Source organism: Acinonyx jubatus, chromosome A1 (genome assembly GCF_027475565.1).
Source record: "Acinonyx jubatus isolate Ajub_Pintada_27869175 chromosome A1, VMU_Ajub_asm_v1.0, whole genome shotgun sequence".
Taxonomy (NCBI): Eukaryota; Metazoa; Chordata; class Mammalia; order Carnivora; family Felidae; genus Acinonyx; species Acinonyx jubatus.
Window position 1 is genome coordinate 142,261,830 of NC_069380.1, and position 17,648 is coordinate 142,279,477.

The 17,648-nt window shown below is 43.6% G+C and overlaps 1 protein-coding gene across 1 annotated transcript in view; it reads right to left on the bottom strand.

Annotated features, from left to right (window-relative positions):
• SERINC5 (serine incorporator 5) overlaps window positions 1-17,378 on the bottom strand; it is a 100,151-nt gene extending 82,773 nt beyond the window's left edge. The window contains exon 1 of the mRNA XM_027039228.2: window positions 17,136-17,378. Coding sequence (XP_026895029.1) covers window positions 17,136-17,162 — 27 coding nt within the window. The 5' untranslated portion in view covers window positions 17,163-17,378. The remainder of the gene's footprint in view (window positions 1-17,135) is intronic.
• Window positions 17,379-17,648: the final 270 nt, after the last annotated feature.

A 17,648-nucleotide genomic window follows, 5' to 3' on the forward strand; every position in this document is an offset into this window, starting at 1 on the left:
ACACCACAGCAGGTAAAAGAAGTCAGAGACTCAGCTCTGCTGGACCTCTTGCTCCTAAGAAAATGTAATCCCATGACAACCCTCATTGCTCTCTTCCCCCCCATCATAAGGAAATAATTTACTACTTCATGCTTTTCAAAGCCTGCAACCAGAAGCTACTGCTGAACACGATAATTTGCATAGAGTGGCTCATTGGTTAACCAGCTCTTTCTAAATGGCCTAATATCCCGTATTCAGCAACCTGCAACTTTCACAAACTACATCACTGGGTAAGAAAGCACATTCTTAAAAACTGCTTTCTGTTAAATCCCATGACTCACAGACAGAGTAGAATTTTCTAGGGAAAAAAATTTTAAAAACATTTACTTATTTTTGAGAGAGAGAGCAAGCATGAGCAGGGGAGGGTCAGAGAGAGAGGGAGACATAATTCCAAGCAGGATCCAGGCTCTTAGCTGTCAGCACAGAGCCCGACATGGGACGAACCCACAAACCACAACGAGATCATGACCTGAGCCGAAGTTGGATGTCCAACTGAATGAGCCACCCAGGTGCCTCGCTGGGAAAAAAATTTAAACAATTACGTGGGAGTTTAAGAGAAGAGAGGGGATGGGACACCTGGGTGTTTTGTTTGTGAAAACAGTAACCCACGACCAGGAGTGACAGCTATTGCTCCCATCAGAAAGTCAGCAGTGAGACTTTAGGTGACTTGCCACCAACCAAAGATATCCCAAGATGGTTCTAATTTCAAACTGCCTGACCATTATCCTTAAAAACTATTTAAGTCTACTAAAAGTTCCAAATACTTTGGCTTCCAACTGAAATTTCTCATACCCAGAGGCCCAATTCCCCTTTGTCAGCATGTCCCAATTTTCAGTATATGGTTTGGATAGACGCTGTGGATTCCCATAAGCAACAGCATCAATACAACTGTGGTCCTCTTTTTTTTTTTTTATAAATTTTTTTAAAGTTTATTTATTATTGAGTGACAGAGAGACACAGAATGTGAGCAGGGAAGGGGACAGAGAGAGGGGGAGACACAGAATCCAAAGCAGGCTCCAGGCTCTGAGCTGTCAGCACAGAGCCCGACGTGGGGCTCAAACTCACAAACTGTGAGATCATGACCCGAGCCGAAGTCGGTCGCCTAACCAACTGAGCCACCCAGGTGCCCCCAACTGTGGTCCTCTTATGGCCTGTGCCCACCTTCAACACTGCCTGCCTCTTCTTACTACTATGCAAAATGACTGCCTCCCCCTCCAAGATCCCAGCCACTGGGTCATTTCAGCCTTGGGAGGCCCACAGGAAGAATTAAACCAGAGCTCCCTAAAATGAAGGAGAGCTGCTTCCAAAGATAGGAAGTTCCGGTCTCTGGAGTTATTTGCTTATTATAGTACAAGAAATCTGAGCACAATTGGGGAGGAGGAGCAGAAGACCCTTCCAGCCACTTCCAGCACCAACTTTCTGGGAGTTAGTCCAAAGGGAGGCAGGGGGGCCAACTCCTCCCTCATACGGCTAACAGGAGCATGAACTGGTCGCTCAGCCTTAGTGAGGAACATCTCCAATGCCCGGGGCTTCTGAGCTATATTTGTTCCAAGAGGATTGATTCTAAAGGACTTTAGAGCATGTCACCCCAAAATACAATACTTTGCTATATTGATTATTTTGAGTTAAAGGCGCCCGAGAAACAGCAGGTACAAGAAGGGCACTCTGGCCTTCCTTTTTCTCCTTGAAAGCAGGGGATAATTCCTGTAAGGTGTCCTCCCTTTACCAGGAAGAAGGAAGACATTCTTATGAAGGACCCATGAAGGACCAGAAGTTGAGATGGAGCAAATCCTAAACAAACATTCCTTGTGAAAATAATTCTTGGAGCACCTGGGTGGCTCAGTTGGTTAAGCATCCAGCTCTTGATTTTGGCTCAGGTCATGATCTCAGTTTGTGGGTTCCGAGCCCCACTGCACCAGTGCAGGGCATGCTTGGGATTCTCTCTCTTTCAAAATAAATATACAAACTTTAAAATAATTCTTTTCTTTCTAGTAGATCTGCCCACACAGTTAAGTCACTTTTCCACACCTGCCTCTCTTTGTTCAATCTAATATAAAAGCAAGCAGGTTATGCCATTTTTTTAGGTCTTTATTTCATTCGGAGGGCTCCCAAATCACATAAAACTTATATTAAATAAACGTGTATGGCTTTCTCCTGTTAATCTGTCTGTGTCAGCCAGACATACTAGGAAAGTCAAAGAAAAGTTCTTTCTCCCCTGCCATGTTAGAGAACAATTTGAACACAGCAGGACGTGTAATTATGTCTGTGGGAGACACTCACTGAAGGCAGAAAACTGCACTCAGCTGAATGGAGCCACACAGGAATACTTGAAATGCATGCCTCAGTTCAAACAGCACTTAGGAACTTCCAAAGCACATGTGGTGTGACACACATCCAATTTCAGATAACCCTCTTTCCACAACTTCACAGTAACTCATAAGCTACAACTCTTTCAACACCCACTTCCACAAATTTCCATCTTTTTGAGATCAAGCACCAAACTTTTCATAGTATTTATGTATTTCTTCTTAACCACTTAACATTTGTAAAACCGTAATACCATTTTAAATAGTTTGCCTTTTGTTTTGTTTTGTTTTTAGAAAGAGAAAGAGTACAGGTGGGGTGAGATGAGGATTGAGGGGAGAGAGAGAGAGGAAGAGAGAATCCCAAGCAGGCTCCACACTCAGTGCAGAGCTCCACAAAGGACTTGATCCCGTAACTCTGAAATCATGACGTGAGCCAAAATCAAGAGTCAAAGAGGGTCAACCGACTAAGCCACCCAGGCGTCCCCATTTTCCCTTAAGGCCTGTGGTTTTTATTACGCAATTTTGCATAGTGTGACTTTTTAGGAATGCATGTTCACATTGTGTGACAACAGGAATGTTTCCAGAGCTCTAACCTAAAGAGGCAGGGCATAGAGAAAGAGTACATAAGACTTATTTATAATAATTGTGTGTGTGTGTGTGTGTGTGTGTGTGTGTGTGGTGTTGTTTTTGTTTTTGTTTGTAAGAAATACAATAGGGGTGCCTGGCAGGCTCAGTTGGTGGAACATGTGACTCTTGATCTCAGGTTGTAAGTTTATGCCCCATGTTGGGGGCAGAGATTACTTTTAAAGTCTTAAAAAATGAATAAATAAAAAGAAAAAGAAAAAGAAATACACTAATAAAAGAAAAATATGAAATAAATGTTGATATGATAGATTAAATGCGATACACCAATTACAATGTTTACTTTTAAGAATTTTCAGTTAATCGTTGGTCTTCGGCTCAGGTCATGGTCTAGTGGTTTGTGGGGTCGAGCCCCACATCGGGCTCTCTGCTGTCAGTGCAGAGCTGGCTTGTGATCCTCTGTCTGTCTGTCTGTCTGCCACTCTCTCTCTCAAAAATATATGTAAACAGAATTCTTATGTAAAAATGCTCACAATGTCATGTGATAACAAGTTAGGATATAAAATAGTACACACCATGGCACATGGGTGGCTCCATTGGTTGAGCATCTGACTCCTGATTTCAGCTCAGGTAGTGATCCCAGGGTCATGAGATCAAGCCCCACATCAAGCTCTGAGCTGGGCCTGGAGGCTGCTTGAGATTTTCTCTTTCTCCTTCCCTTTGCCCCCACTCCCCACTCATGCACAATACAGACATACATACATACATACATACATACATACATACATGCAGTGCATACAGTATGGTCTAATTTATTGCATTTTTTTTTAAGTTTACTTATTTATTTATTTATTTAAAGAGAGAGCACACGCTGAGGAGGGGCAGAGAGAGAGAGAGAGAGAGAGAGAGGGAGAGAGGGAGAGAGGGAGAGAGGGAGAGAGGGAGAGAGAGAATCCCAAACAGACTCCACACTGTCAGCACGGAGCCTGACATAGCTCAATCTCATGCAATGTGAGTTCATGACCTGAGCCAAGATCAAGAGTTGGACACTTAACTGACGGAGCCACCCAAGCAACCCTAATTTACTGTACTTTAATACTAGAATGAAATAAAACAAAATAGTAACAGGGTTTGTTCTCTCTGGGATTACAAATGATATTTACTTTCTTCTTTATAATTTTTCTGTTATTTCCTAGATTTCCTCTGATAACTATGTATTATTTTTTATAAGGCAGAAATACAGTTTTAAAATATCATCAATGTTACTTAATTCATCATTTGCTATAAAGATTTGGTCAGTATCTAGTACTGACGCACCTATAATGGATTCCATTACTAATGGTGAATTTCTGACTTATATCCCTTCTTCAAGATGCTACAATACCATAATGCTTACAACATTTTAAGAAATAAAAAGGCAATAGAGGAGGACAGACTACTTAAAAACATTCAATGAATGCTCCCCTCCTCAAAAAAAAGATAAAAAATTAAGAACTGAAGGGAAAATGAAAATGGCCAATAATACATAGTCTCAGGTTCAAACATGAATAATTACATTAAATGTAAATGATCTAAACATCCAGTTAAAAGGCAAAGATTGTCAGACTGGATCAAAAAGCAAGTCCTAACTACATGTTGCTTATAAGAGACACACTTTTGAATATAGTAAAACCTTGGATTGCGAGTGACTTGTTCTGCAAGTGTTCCATAAGACTACCAAACATTTCTAATAAACTTTAACTTGAGAAACAAGCCATGTCTTTCAATACGATTAGTATGTGACGCCAAATATCACATGATCACAACTGAGCCAATGGTTCTTGAAATGAGCTTTGATATACAAGTGCTTTGGATTATAAGCATGCTTCCAGAATGAATTATGCTCACAAACCAAGGTTTTACAGTATAAGACACAAATTGGTTGATGGGGCTCCTGGCTGGCTCGATCAGTAGAGCATGCAACTCTTGATCTCTGAGTTCAAGCGCTACATTGGACATAGAGCTTACTTTTAAAAAAAAGGCTAAAATGGGGTGAAAGTTAAAAGTATGGCATAACCATCAGACAGACATTTGAAGATAAAGAATATTACCAGAGATAAAATGGATCATTTTATAAGAGGATCAATTCATTAAGGAAACAACAATCATAAATGTGTGTACACTTAATAGAACTTCAAAATACATTAAATAAAAAATGACAGAATGGGAGAGAAAAAAAACACAATCATGTTTGGAAAACACCCTTCTCCCAGTAACTGAGAGAATTAGATGATTTCCACCACCACCACCACCAAAAAATCAGTAATGGAGAAGATTTGAGCAATACCAGCAATCAACTTGAACCCTGTACCCAATAACTGTAGAATATATGTTCTTTTTAAGAGCACATGGAACATTCACATAAAACAATAGCTTTAAAAGGAATTAATATGTACAGAATATGTTCTTTGATTACCACAAAAGTAAATTAGAGGGGTGTCTGGGTGATTCAAGTCGGTTGAGCAACTGACTTCACCTCAATTCATGATCTCACAGTTCGTGAGATCAAGCCCTGCAGCGGGCTCTGCACTCACAACAGAGCCTGCTTGGGATTCTTTCTCTCCATACCTACCCCTCTTCTAAATAACTAAATAAACAAACTTTAAAAAGATAAAAAATCTTTTAAAAATTAAAAAAATTAGAAAGGGCATTTTAAAAAGACATCCAGGGGGCGCCTGGGTGGCTCAGTCAGTTAAGCACCTGACTCTTAATTTTGGCTCAGGTCATGATCTCATGGTTTGTGAGTTTGGGCCCCACATTGGGCTCTGCGCTGACAGTGTGGAGCCTGCTTCGGATTCTGTTTCCCTCTCTCTCTAACCTCCCGTGACTTGCTCTCAACATCTCTCTCAAGATAAATAACAATAAACTTAAAAAAATAAATAAATAAAATAAAAAGACATCTAAGCTTCAGATGGGGAATTAAAAGGGATGCCTTTTAATGTCTTCCAAGGGAGACTGGGTGGTTCAGTTGAGCATTCAACTCTTGAGTTCAGCTCGGGGCATGATCTCAGTCTGTGGGTTTGAGCTCTGCATTGGGCTCCACACCGAACAGGATTTTCCTAAGAATAAAATCCAAAAAGGGGCGGCTGGGTGGTTCAGTCGGTTGAGCAGCCGACTTTGGCTCAGGTCATGACCTCCTGGTTCATGGGTTCGAGCCCTGTGTCAGGTTCTGTGCCGACAGCTCGGAGCCTGGAGCCTGCTTTCGATTCTGTGTCTCCCTCTCTCTCTGCCCCTCCCATGCTTGTGCTCTGTCTCTAAGATAAATAAAGCATTAAAAAAATTTTTTTAAAGAATAAAATCCAAATGGATCAAAGAAATTTAAACAGAAAAATAAGGGGAAGGAAGTTAGAGAGGGAGAGAAAAATCAAGGGGATGGAGGCTACCTCCAGACAAAATTTTGACAGGTTACAGAACTTAAGAGTACCTGAACTTCAGAATCCTGCAATCTGGAGACAGGAAGTATCCAAACCTCTTCACTACTCATACCAAGGGCCAGCCCCAACTCTACTCAGGTTGTAACCTGCTCCTCTTTCACAATGGCAATCTGTTCACATCCCTCTCTAAAATCAACCACAGGCCCATGACAGAGTCACTGACACCAAGGCAAGTAACCAAACTAGGGCTTAATACCTAACCTAATTGCAGTTTCAACCCCTCTGAAAAAGGTAGTCTTCCCTCCCCCCGACCCCCGTCAAGAAATATAGTCTTAGCCAGTTAGTCAGGAATTTTGCAGTCAGCACCAATGAGGTCATCTGCTGCATGGCCCTCTCTATCCCCCACCCAAAGGATATGAGGAAATCTACAAGTTAAGACCCCATGTTATTCCTCCTAAGGGAAAGTGACAGTGCCTGAAACAATTCTTTCTTTTCTTTGTCTAGTAACTTCCTTGCTCCACTCTCCTTTCTATAAAAATCTTCCATTTTATAAAACTTGAAGTTCCTTTCTATTTGCTAGATGGGATGTGCCTGACTAATGAATTGTTGGGTTTTTTTTTTTCAAATTATTTTATTTTTAAGTAATCTCTATGCCCAATGTGGGGCTCGAACCCACAACCCGGAGATCAAGCGTTGCATGCTCCACTGACTGAGCCAGCCAGGCGTTCCCAATTCATGAAGTGTTTAGTAAGGCCAATTATATCTTCATATTTACTCAGGTGATATACGTTTTTTAACACCCCAAACCACATTCCACTGAAATGCCACATCCCCCACTAGTTACTCGTCTCCCCTCCATTGCCAAAGGTCTTAAAAGATCATAACCTCCCCTCCCTGGCTTCAATTCCTTAGTTCCCCAGTACTCTCCAACCCCCAGTGCCATAGCTTCTGCTCTCTGGAAACCAAAGATGCCAAAAACCCCAGGAATCCTGGTCTCCCCCTTACTAACTTCTAGAGTATAGGGTGCTGTCTGACAAAACCCAAGCTTCTCCCACCCCAAGCCCCCAGATTCTTTCCTCTTCAGACAGGTTGTAACCTCCATCACTTTATTTTCTTTCTATGTTTGCTACAGGAATGTCTGCCTTTTAACTTTTGGGTTTCTTTTTTTTAAGATTTTCTTTTTTTTAAGTAATCTCTACACCCAACATGGAGCTAGAACTCACACCCTGGAGATCAAGAGTCGCTTGATGCAGCTTGATGCACTGACCGAGCCAGCCAGATGCCTCAGAATGCCTGCCTGCCTGCCTTTTAAATGGAGAGGTCTCCACTGCTGGTCTTTCCCTTCTCATTCTACATTAGGTTTTTCCAAGGTTGTAAGATTCCTTTGAGAAGCTGAGAGATACTAAGAACTCTCTTCCAGGAAAAGTATTCAGAAAAACTGTGTAACTGCAGGAAACCACTAGAACACATTCTTGAGGACCCCAGTTCCCCCACATGTCCCCATGGGTTGGTTCATTTACTCCTAGGGAAGCGTCTCCCCCAGTGGACCCTTTCACAGGCAAAAAAGGTCCAAAACTGAGATATACAAACCTCAAATAAGTCTTTGAAGATGTTCTGCCCCAGGAGAGATCTTATACTAAGAAAAGCCAGCATCAATTCACTAGTTGTTCCCAAGCATGAAAGTAGGCTTAGTAGCCTTGGACTAATATTATGCTAGGTACCCAATGAATATTTATCAACTGACATATTGCTTTAAGAGTTATAAGCTTTTTTTTTTTTTAACAGTAAAGAAGTTGACAGTGTCCTTAGGAATGTTAAAAAGAAAACCACAGGCCCAAAATGGTGTCACTTAGATTAACCTAAATGCAGTTTCAATCCTTGAAAATGTAACTGTTAACCAGTCAACAAGGAATTTCCTGATCAGCACTAGAAGTTTACTGATAGAACCCTCCCCCTTCTGCTCCCCTTAGGAAGGCAACCTTGCCTAAAACAATGGATTCTATACCAATAATTTCCTTTTTCCCTCTCCCTCCAACCTTTGAAAAAGGCTTCCTTTTCTGTAGACTTCTGGAGCTCCCCTCTACTTACTAGATGGAATGCTGCCCAATTCGTGAATCGATTAGTAAAGCCAATTAGGTCTTTAAAATTTAGTCGGTTGAATCTTTTGTTATTTAACAGGAATGATGCTACCAAAGCCGAAGAAAATTCGTGCTGATAAAGAATCCTATTACAGAGAACATTTTCATTACTATGGTTACAAAATACTGCCATTGTTTCTGAGAACACCACTGGAGGAGTTCAATGAGCGTGGAGTGAACCCCAAAAGACTGAATCCTTTCCTAGTTTTGGTGAACTACACACACCAAGGATCCCGGCATTAGGAGACACAGTCCTCTGTGAAATCATGGAGATACAAGGCAAGAACAAAAAACTGGAAAATAAATCCTATGAGGACCTTGTGGGCTTTATTTCAAAGTGTAGCTGACCAGTTTATAAAAATGATAAACAAACCGAAGTCTGATTTTCCAGCTCTCCTAGTTATCTTTGCATAAATAAGATTTAAGGGGTTGTGTGTACGTGTTTTTCCCACTTTTGTTTCAACTGAACAGTGTTCATGAGGGGGAAAAAATGTTGTTTAATCACTGTCTACTGCAACCTTACTCCAAACCCGCAAGTGGTTTCAAAATCTATTCTGTGATAATAACCTCCTCTAACTTTTTCCATAACAGCTGCTTTCCTTAAACAATCAGCTCAACTTTAATCTTACAAGGCAAACTACAGCAGAAAAGCCAAAGTAAAATCCTGTTTCCTTTAAAATTCAAACAGATGTTTTATGTAACCAGACCAACCCACTATTTGAATTTCCTTACACACACACTACACTGATTCCCACATTATGTTCTAAAATCTTGCAAAGGCTCACTTTAGACTACTTGGAAAACCTGATCATTTAAGACAATCACAGTGGTTTAGATTAGTAACTGGATTAATATTGCTCTGAAGATCCAATCTCAACCCAAATTCAACTGACAACCTCAACATGTAAGGAAATTTCACTAGACACACAGAACACAGGATCTTTAGAGTGTTAAAAAGAAAGACCCCCAAGTCAGTAAACCAAGACCTCATATCTAATCTAAGTGCAGTTTCAACCCTTCAAATATGTAATCTTAACCACTTGGCATGAGAATTTCCTGGTCAGCACTAGGAAATTTACTGATACATCCATTCCCCTCCCCTTAAGAGGGCGACCTTGCCTAACACAATGGATTCTTTGCTAATAGTTTCCTTTTTTCCACTCCTCTCTTCTTTAAAAAAACCTTCCTTTCTTGTATTTCTGTGATGCTCCCCTCTACTTGCTACATGGGATAAGCTTGATTCGTGAAACAATTAATAAAGCCAATTAGATCTTTAGAATTTACTCAACTGAATTTTTTAAATGATTTTTCTTATTTATTTTTTGAGAGAGGGAGGAGGGACAAGGGTGGAGGGGACAGAGGATCCGAATCAGGATCCACACTATCAGCACAGAGCCCGATGTGGGGGTCCAACCAACTCTCGAACCGTTGAGATCATGACCCAAGCCTAAGTTGGACGCTTAACCAACTGAGCCGCCCAGGTGCCCCAAATTTTTTTAATTTAACGACAGTTATAATTACAGGTACTGAAAACAACTCAAAAGATAAAATGTAATTGTATCCAATGGCTAGCTCTGCAGACATCCCATCTTATATAAGGACTTCCTTTTTAATGTCAAACTATCTATCATGGATGAACTGGCCACAATGTACTCTGAATTGTAAGCCGACGATGCCATCCTTCTTGTTCTACCCTTGCAGTTCACATTAAAACACCCGGGACATGGAAAGGTAAGATTCCAAGGATCACAGCTGACTCACTCCCAGGTCTTGAATAGCTGTAGCAAATCTACAGGTGACATTTATACAGAAAACCAGGCAGAAGCAAACAATGGAGAAGAGATTATCTCATTACAGTCAGAGGCTGCCTTCCACTCCCTACAGGTCGGCCCTCTTCAGGCCTCCCAGCCAAGGCATCCCACTCAGACTCCCAGCCAAGCATCCCACACAGCCGAAAGCTATTTGTCAGCTTGCCCAGGTCAGCTATAAAGCAGCCCAAGAAAACAAATCTGAGTGATCACCCCTCAAGCTAACTCTCCAACCAACATGGCCACCTTCACTCTCTACTGCTTAAAGTAAGTGACAGACTGGTGTTCATAACAACCTGAACTTGGCTAACTACACATCTCTGAACGTTCTTTCTGTCTCAGCTCACCAGTGAGCTATATTAGTCAAGAGTTCAACATCAGCCAGTCCCCTTGTCCCACCCTTTGTCAGTGTGGGAGAGCAACTATGTGGGCACTTTACTGCATTCTGCCTGTGTTTTTCAAAAATGAACAGAAAAATAAAAGTGCTGATACTAGTGGTACGACAAGACTCAAACTTAATGTAACTGAAACAGAGATGGGCACCTTCGTACAGCAGGAAAAAAATGACTCAAACACCATCTAGGTAGATAGTATCTATATAAATCTATACATATAAAGAAAATCAAATTTAAAGAAATTGTTAAAAATGACTGAAATAAATCTTCAATGATGATTATGAAAGAGGGTAATTCAGATTTCCTTCATTATTTTTGGTATTTTAGGAATAGAAAAACACAAACCTATTAACACATATGCTTATGAATTCACTTCCACTCATCCAACTTTATTTAACACCTCTGGAGAATTCATCATGTTTGAAGGCAAAAGACTACCTACACCTGACTGTTAGCTCAGAAAACATGAATGGCTGCAAAGCAGTACTCAGTGCCTGTTAAAAACTTCCCTGACCAGAGGGCATCTCGCTAGCTCAGTCTGCAGAGCATGCGGTTTTTGATATCAGGGTTGTGAGTTTGAGCCCCACGTTGGGAGTAGAGATTACTCTAAAAAAATAAACAAGGGATGCCTGGGTGGCTCAGTTGGGTAAGCATCTGACTTGATTTCAGCTCAGCTCATGATCTCACAGTTCATGAGCCCTGTGTAGGGCTCTGCACCAACAACAAGGAGCCTGCTTTGGGATTCTCTCTATCCGCCCCTTCCCAGCTCAGGCATGCTCTCTCTCAAAATAAATAAGTATTTTTCAAAAGTAAACAAATAAATAAACAGAAACAAAACTTCCTCAATCACCCAATATTTCACAAAAAGAGTAGGACCAAATACGGCACAGCACCTACAGTATAACCTTAATTTTGCTAAGTAAAATCACATATACTAAATATGGGTGACTGGACTATAAAATATCAGAATATGGTTCTCTGTGTGGTAAGCGTGATGTTTTTCCCTTTGAGTCTCACAAATACCCCCAATTCATTCAAAAGCACATCAGTCATGAACAGAATGTGTGCCTGGATGTTTTCCAAAGGGTGGAAGCATCATGTGATGTAATGAGGACCTAATATTTCCAATCACTATTAACAAAGAGCTATCGGGAGAGTTTTCCATCCAAAAGCACTCAACAAGGGGATCACCTAGTTCACGATAGGTACTCCGTCTAGAGGGAGAAAGGAAACTCATACATGCAGTAACCAGGAAACAAGTCCTGTGCATCAGATGACCGAGTACTAGGTGGTGTGGACAAATTTAAGTGCACATTCAGAGAGAACTCTCAAAGCTCAGGGAAGATCATTCCTAAGGAAATGCTTCTTGAGCTTATTTACTTTTTGTGGAAGTCTTCATCGACTCTGTGTGTGTGTGTGTGTGTGTGTGTGTGTGTTTTCAGCTACAATCTGGAGGTGATCAGATGCCCTGATGAGGAAGACCCGTTCCAGTTCCCACTTCCTCAGAGGCCACAGTCTAAGAGTCTCCTGTGTGGGCTTTGGTTACCTCTAACTCTGAGGAACCCAGGTTTTGTTAACCACTGTTAATAGTGAGAAATGGTGGAAATTACAAGAAATCTCAACACAAAGCCACTCTTCACAAACCCTTGCATGAAGGAACTTGACCAAACTCTAACATGGCCTCTGGCAGCCTAAGGCTGCATCCCTGGGATGACCCAGCTGTCTTTTGCCTTTCAGTTCTAGTCTGGAAAAGCTCTGAGCTGTAGGGAATACTTATACATCTCAAAGGGACAGGAAGAATGCACAACTGTAAGCCCTCTTTGGTAAATGCTCTAAGAAAAGGAGGTTGGGGCCTGTTTCAGGTGCTGGCTAGAACAGCAAAATCTGGTCTGGAAGAAGCTAGACCTTATCCACCTACGACTGGCAGCTAGCAATATCTATCAAAACAGCCCAATAGCTATGTATTCAACTGCCTTTGGTCCTTTATAGGCAACCATAATAAGCAACAGTTACTCATTATTTATACAGAGCAAGAATAAAGAGGAATGGCAGTCTTGCAGTTAAGAGCCCCAACTTGAGTCAGGTGGGCCAGTGTTCAAGGCCTGGCTCCACTACCAGGTAACATCAGTCAAGTTAATTATTTCTCTGTACTTCAGCTCCCTCCCCTGCAAAAGAAGGCCAATTAGAACATTAATTGCCCCTGAAGGTTGCTGTGAAAAATGTATGACATAATGTAGGTAAAAACAGGTAGCACATTGTAGACATGAAATTAAAACTTCAGCTATTGCTTTCACTATCATAAATGTTTATACTTGCCTGGCGTAAACCCTGCCAAGCTTTATTCTCAAATTGCCTTGAAAGCATTGTCTGGACTTTTTTCCTTTTTTTTAATTTTTTAAAAATTAAAAAAAATGTGTTAATGTTTTATTTTTATCTTTGAGAGCGTCGCGCGTGTGGGGGAAGGGGAGACATAGTATGTGAAGCAGGCTCTGCACTGACAGCAGAGAGCCCGATGTGGGGCTCAGACTCACGAACCGTGAGATCATGACCTGAGCCAAAGTCGGATGCTTAACTGACTGAGGCATCCACACACCCCTGGATTTTTCACTTACACATCTCATTTCACCTGACGGTGTATAGTGTCATTTTCTGTAGCAAGTTTCCCCCCACACTTCCACCCTTAACTAGCCCTTAAGTTCCAGGAGAGCAAGGAATTTCTTTGTTCATCATCCAGTCCTCAGGGACCTACCACCACAGTGCTGAGTGACCAAAAGTGTTGAGTGACCACTCTCTCTTGTAATCTCTCCTTACATTAGCATCCATTAGCAACAGCATGAGCAAAATCTAAGTGTATAGCAGAGTTAGGGCAAAAATAAGATGAACTAGAGGTGAGGTGCAGGTGGGTACGGGCCACTAACAAACTAAGAGTTTTGGGATTCCTTACTGTGTGCTAAATCACGTACTTTGAGACTTTATGTCTAGATCACATATAATCCTCATAACCCCAGGAAGTATTATCACACTCATTCTACAGTTGAGGAAAACTGAGGTTAATAGAGGGTAGGTAACACGTGCACATTCACACCAGCCCTTGTTGTCCAGATTTCCCAATTCAAACCCAGACGTGAATCCATAGCCCAGGCTCTTTTCTGAGTTACACATCATCCCGTCCTCAGTTAAAGCCCACAAAATTTTATCTCCAGCCTCACACTTCTCCCAACTTAAACATCCAACTGGTGACTTACCCTTTCCATTTAATTTATAATAGGTTTCTCAGGGCGCCTGGGTGGCTCAGTCATATAAGTGTCCAACCTCGGCTGGCGTCATGATCTCATGGTTCACGAAATCGAGCCCCACATCAGGCTCTGTGCTGACAGTGCAAACACTGCTTCGGATTCTGGCTGTCTGTCTGTCTCTGTCTGCCCTTCCCCTGCACATGTGTACATGCTTGCCCTCTCTGTCTCTCAAAATAAATAAATAAATACATAAATAAATAAATAATAAATAAACAAATATCTATAATAGGCATCTCAAATGTAACAAAGCCAAAATAAAACTATGGCTCTTCCTTCCCTAATGTCCTCCTCCTCCCTTTAAGCCTCCTATCTCACCTCATAAATGGCACCATCATCAATCCAGTTGCTGGAGCCAAATACAGAATCGTTCTTATTACCACACCCTACTTCTAATCCACACAAAAGTGCAGCTCTACCTCTAAAATTTGCCCAGAAGCCAGCAACATCCCACTGTAAGCACAACAGCCTACATTAAGGTACCGCACTCTCTCCTCCTCGGGCTATAGCAACAGCAGATCGCCAAGATTTAAGCTCCATCAGGAGGCATTTTTGTTCACTGCTGCAGCCTGCTTGCACACAGAACAGGCAATTAAAAAATACTCACTGAAGGAACAGCTCTGACTGCTCTCCCTACCTCCACTCCAGTCCCTAATATGGCTGAGTCTTCACAGCTCCCGAAGTGATCAAAGTGTAAATCAAACCACAGTTCCCACTGAAACAAGAACAAAGCCCAAACTCCAAAGGCAGCTGACAGTCCCTGGCCGCATCGGGACCTGCCTGCCTCTCTACCTCACCGGCCTCACCGATGATACTCCAGCCCCCCTGGACTCCCTTCGGTCCCACCCAAAGGCACTCTGCCACCAGGTCTTGTTCCAGTACTAGCACTTACTGTTTCATTGTTTACATGGTTTGCGGAATACCCCCACCCACAAATAAATGGACCCCTGAGGGCAGAGATGATTTTGTCTGGCTCACTGCCCTATCTCTAGCTCCTGGAACAAAACAGATGTTATGATATCGTGAGATAGCCAGAAATATGATTATTTCTTCCTCCCTGGTATGGGAGGCCAAGGAGACCTGTGACTGGCTTCTGAAATTCAGGGCTAGGGGCGGTCTTACCCAACTAAGCCCTTAACTTGTGGGACACTAAATCCAGGTGGTGTCATAATTGAATTGAATTGTTGTATGTCCAATTGGTGTCCAGGGAGTTGGGAAACTGGTTGGTATGAGGGGGGAAAAACCCCACACATTTGGTATCAGAAATGCTGTGAGTAAAAAGTTTGTAGGTGCTCAGATTAAACAAAAGCTTGGTAGAATAAAAGATAAACTAAATAACACAGTTAAGTAATTAATTTCAATAAATAGGTAGGTAGACTTAATTACAATATGCCGAGTCCTTTTAATGTACACCTGACAGCCTCATTCGTAGGAAACCATAGTGTCATCACCCCCTCGCTGTGTTGAGACCCACCACAGTGTTGCCTCAAGCAGTCCAGAGAAAGCAGAAGTTAACTTTCCTGTGATGAATGGCCAGGATTTGGTTCTTTCCAAAGTCCTGAGAGGGGGATTTTAGAAACGAGTCCTTCAATCCTGCCAAAATATCAACCATACCAATAATTCTTTTACAAGACCCACTTCAGTACTGGTAATCATTTTCAAAGCCCTAAATTAGCTGTTTGGAGTCACAGAAGGCCTCAAGGGCCTTTCAAGGGAATAGGGGAGGACAGATGCTCCTAAATATCTATAATTACTAAATAATGGAAAGTGTGGCATCAAATTGGAAAGCAACTGGAAACAATGAAAGATGTGCAAAGTTTTGAGATTGGGAACATTCCGAAAATAGCTTTTCCAGTCCACATTGGTCTCAGAAGCCCTGGTAAGGGGGTAAGCATCCTCTCTCTCCTTGCCGGACTCAAGGCAAGGCATTACACCTCGAGTTAAAAATAGTTTCCTCACCTCCAAGAAGAACAACGCGAATGCATGTCAGGTACAGTATTAGACCTCTCAGCGTCACACGGCCACTCAAAGAGGGCGTATTATCTGCCAGAATAATCGGCCAGTAACGAAAACTCACAGTTTAACCCCTGCATCACTTACCGGCAGGCTTTGACTGCCGTGAGGTTGACTGGATTCGGAAGCAAGAATATCCCCGTACCTGAATGCCCCCCGGAGTTACATTCATTTGAAAACAAACAAACAAAAACACCCCATTAAAATTATGTGCAGAAATGCTGTACAGAATAGGGAGGATAGGCAAGAGGGAGTTCGACATCCGGAAGGCTTTGCTTACTTCGTTTTTTCTTACTCGGCAGGAAGGCGTGAAATTAGCATTAAAGAGTTAAAACCTACTAATTCTGCCCAGATGCGCTACTAACCAGTAGGAGTCGCCTATCCAAAGTAGACAAATATATTTTAAGATATTATATGGGGGTAACTGGCAAGTTCAGTTGAAAGAAGGGACGGGAAGGCTCGAGCTCTGCCCAGGCAGCAGGTAGCGTGCAGCGAGGGTTGCGTCGGGAAACTCAGGAAGCAGGGCTGGGTTAGTCTTCCCTGCGCGCGGCCCTGAGAACCATACTTTGGAAACAAGGTTTCGAGACGTTCTGGAAGGCACAGAGCCAATGCTCTAGGCTTGCAAGATGCCAAGGGCAAACTGCCTGCGCCATATGACCCGAGTTTTGTTCACCGCATGAGAAAGAAGACGTTGCCCAAACGTACGTCTTTTTCTGGACTCATCAGGTAAGCCGAACCTGGTGGGCTACGGGGCTCAACCCCACATACCCTTGCCTTGAGGGGTCGGCGACACTCTCCAGGAGCAGTCTGGATCCTTCGCCCGAGCCCTGCCTGCCCCGCCCTAAGCGAAGTCCCTAAGACCGGACGGGAAGACCCCAGGGTCTCGTCTTGGGCTTCCCCGAGTGCCTTCCAGCTCGCGCGCGACACAGGGCTTCCCCGACGGCTGAGCGCCGCGCTCGGGCCCGAGGCACTCACTCACTTAGACTGCGCAGTGTCAGCCCCGGGCGACCCACCACCCGCCTCACTTTCAGCCGAAGATCTGGATCTGGGACTTGCACCCAGAGAAGCCGTAGGTGCCTGGGCTCCCACCCCGTAGCCCGACCCACCTCCCCCCACCCCCCACCCAGCCGCACGCTTCCCCAGCTCACCTGGCCTGCACAGCACTGCGCTGACATCCTGGCGGCTGACGACCACGGGCTTGCTCGCCCGCTCCCCGCGTCCCTCCGGCCCTCCTGGCTCCCTCCAGCCGCGATCACCCCTTTCTGGACCAGCTCACGCCTCCACGCCGATCTGCCCCAGCCAAGCGCGCCAGGCACCGCCGCCAGGGTGAAAACAACCGCCGCCAAACCCCGCCCCGCCGCTGCAGACCCCGCCCGCCCCCTCGAGCCACAACAGCCCTTGCTCCGCCCCGTGCCCGCCCCCTCCCAGGCGGTCCGCCGCGGAGCAGGCTCGCCCGGGGCTCGCACTTCCGCTGGCGTCAGGCGGCGGGGCGGCTGCCATCACTTCCCGGTGCAGTGAGAGCTCCGAAGTCCGCCCACCGTCGGGCGGGCCCGGCGCTCCCGTGCTCCCGCACCGGCCTGACTGCGCTCGGTCCTGAGGAGAGCGCAGCGCCCCTTTGACCCCCAGCTCCAGTCAAGGAGCTGGTTGCTAGCTCCAGTAAA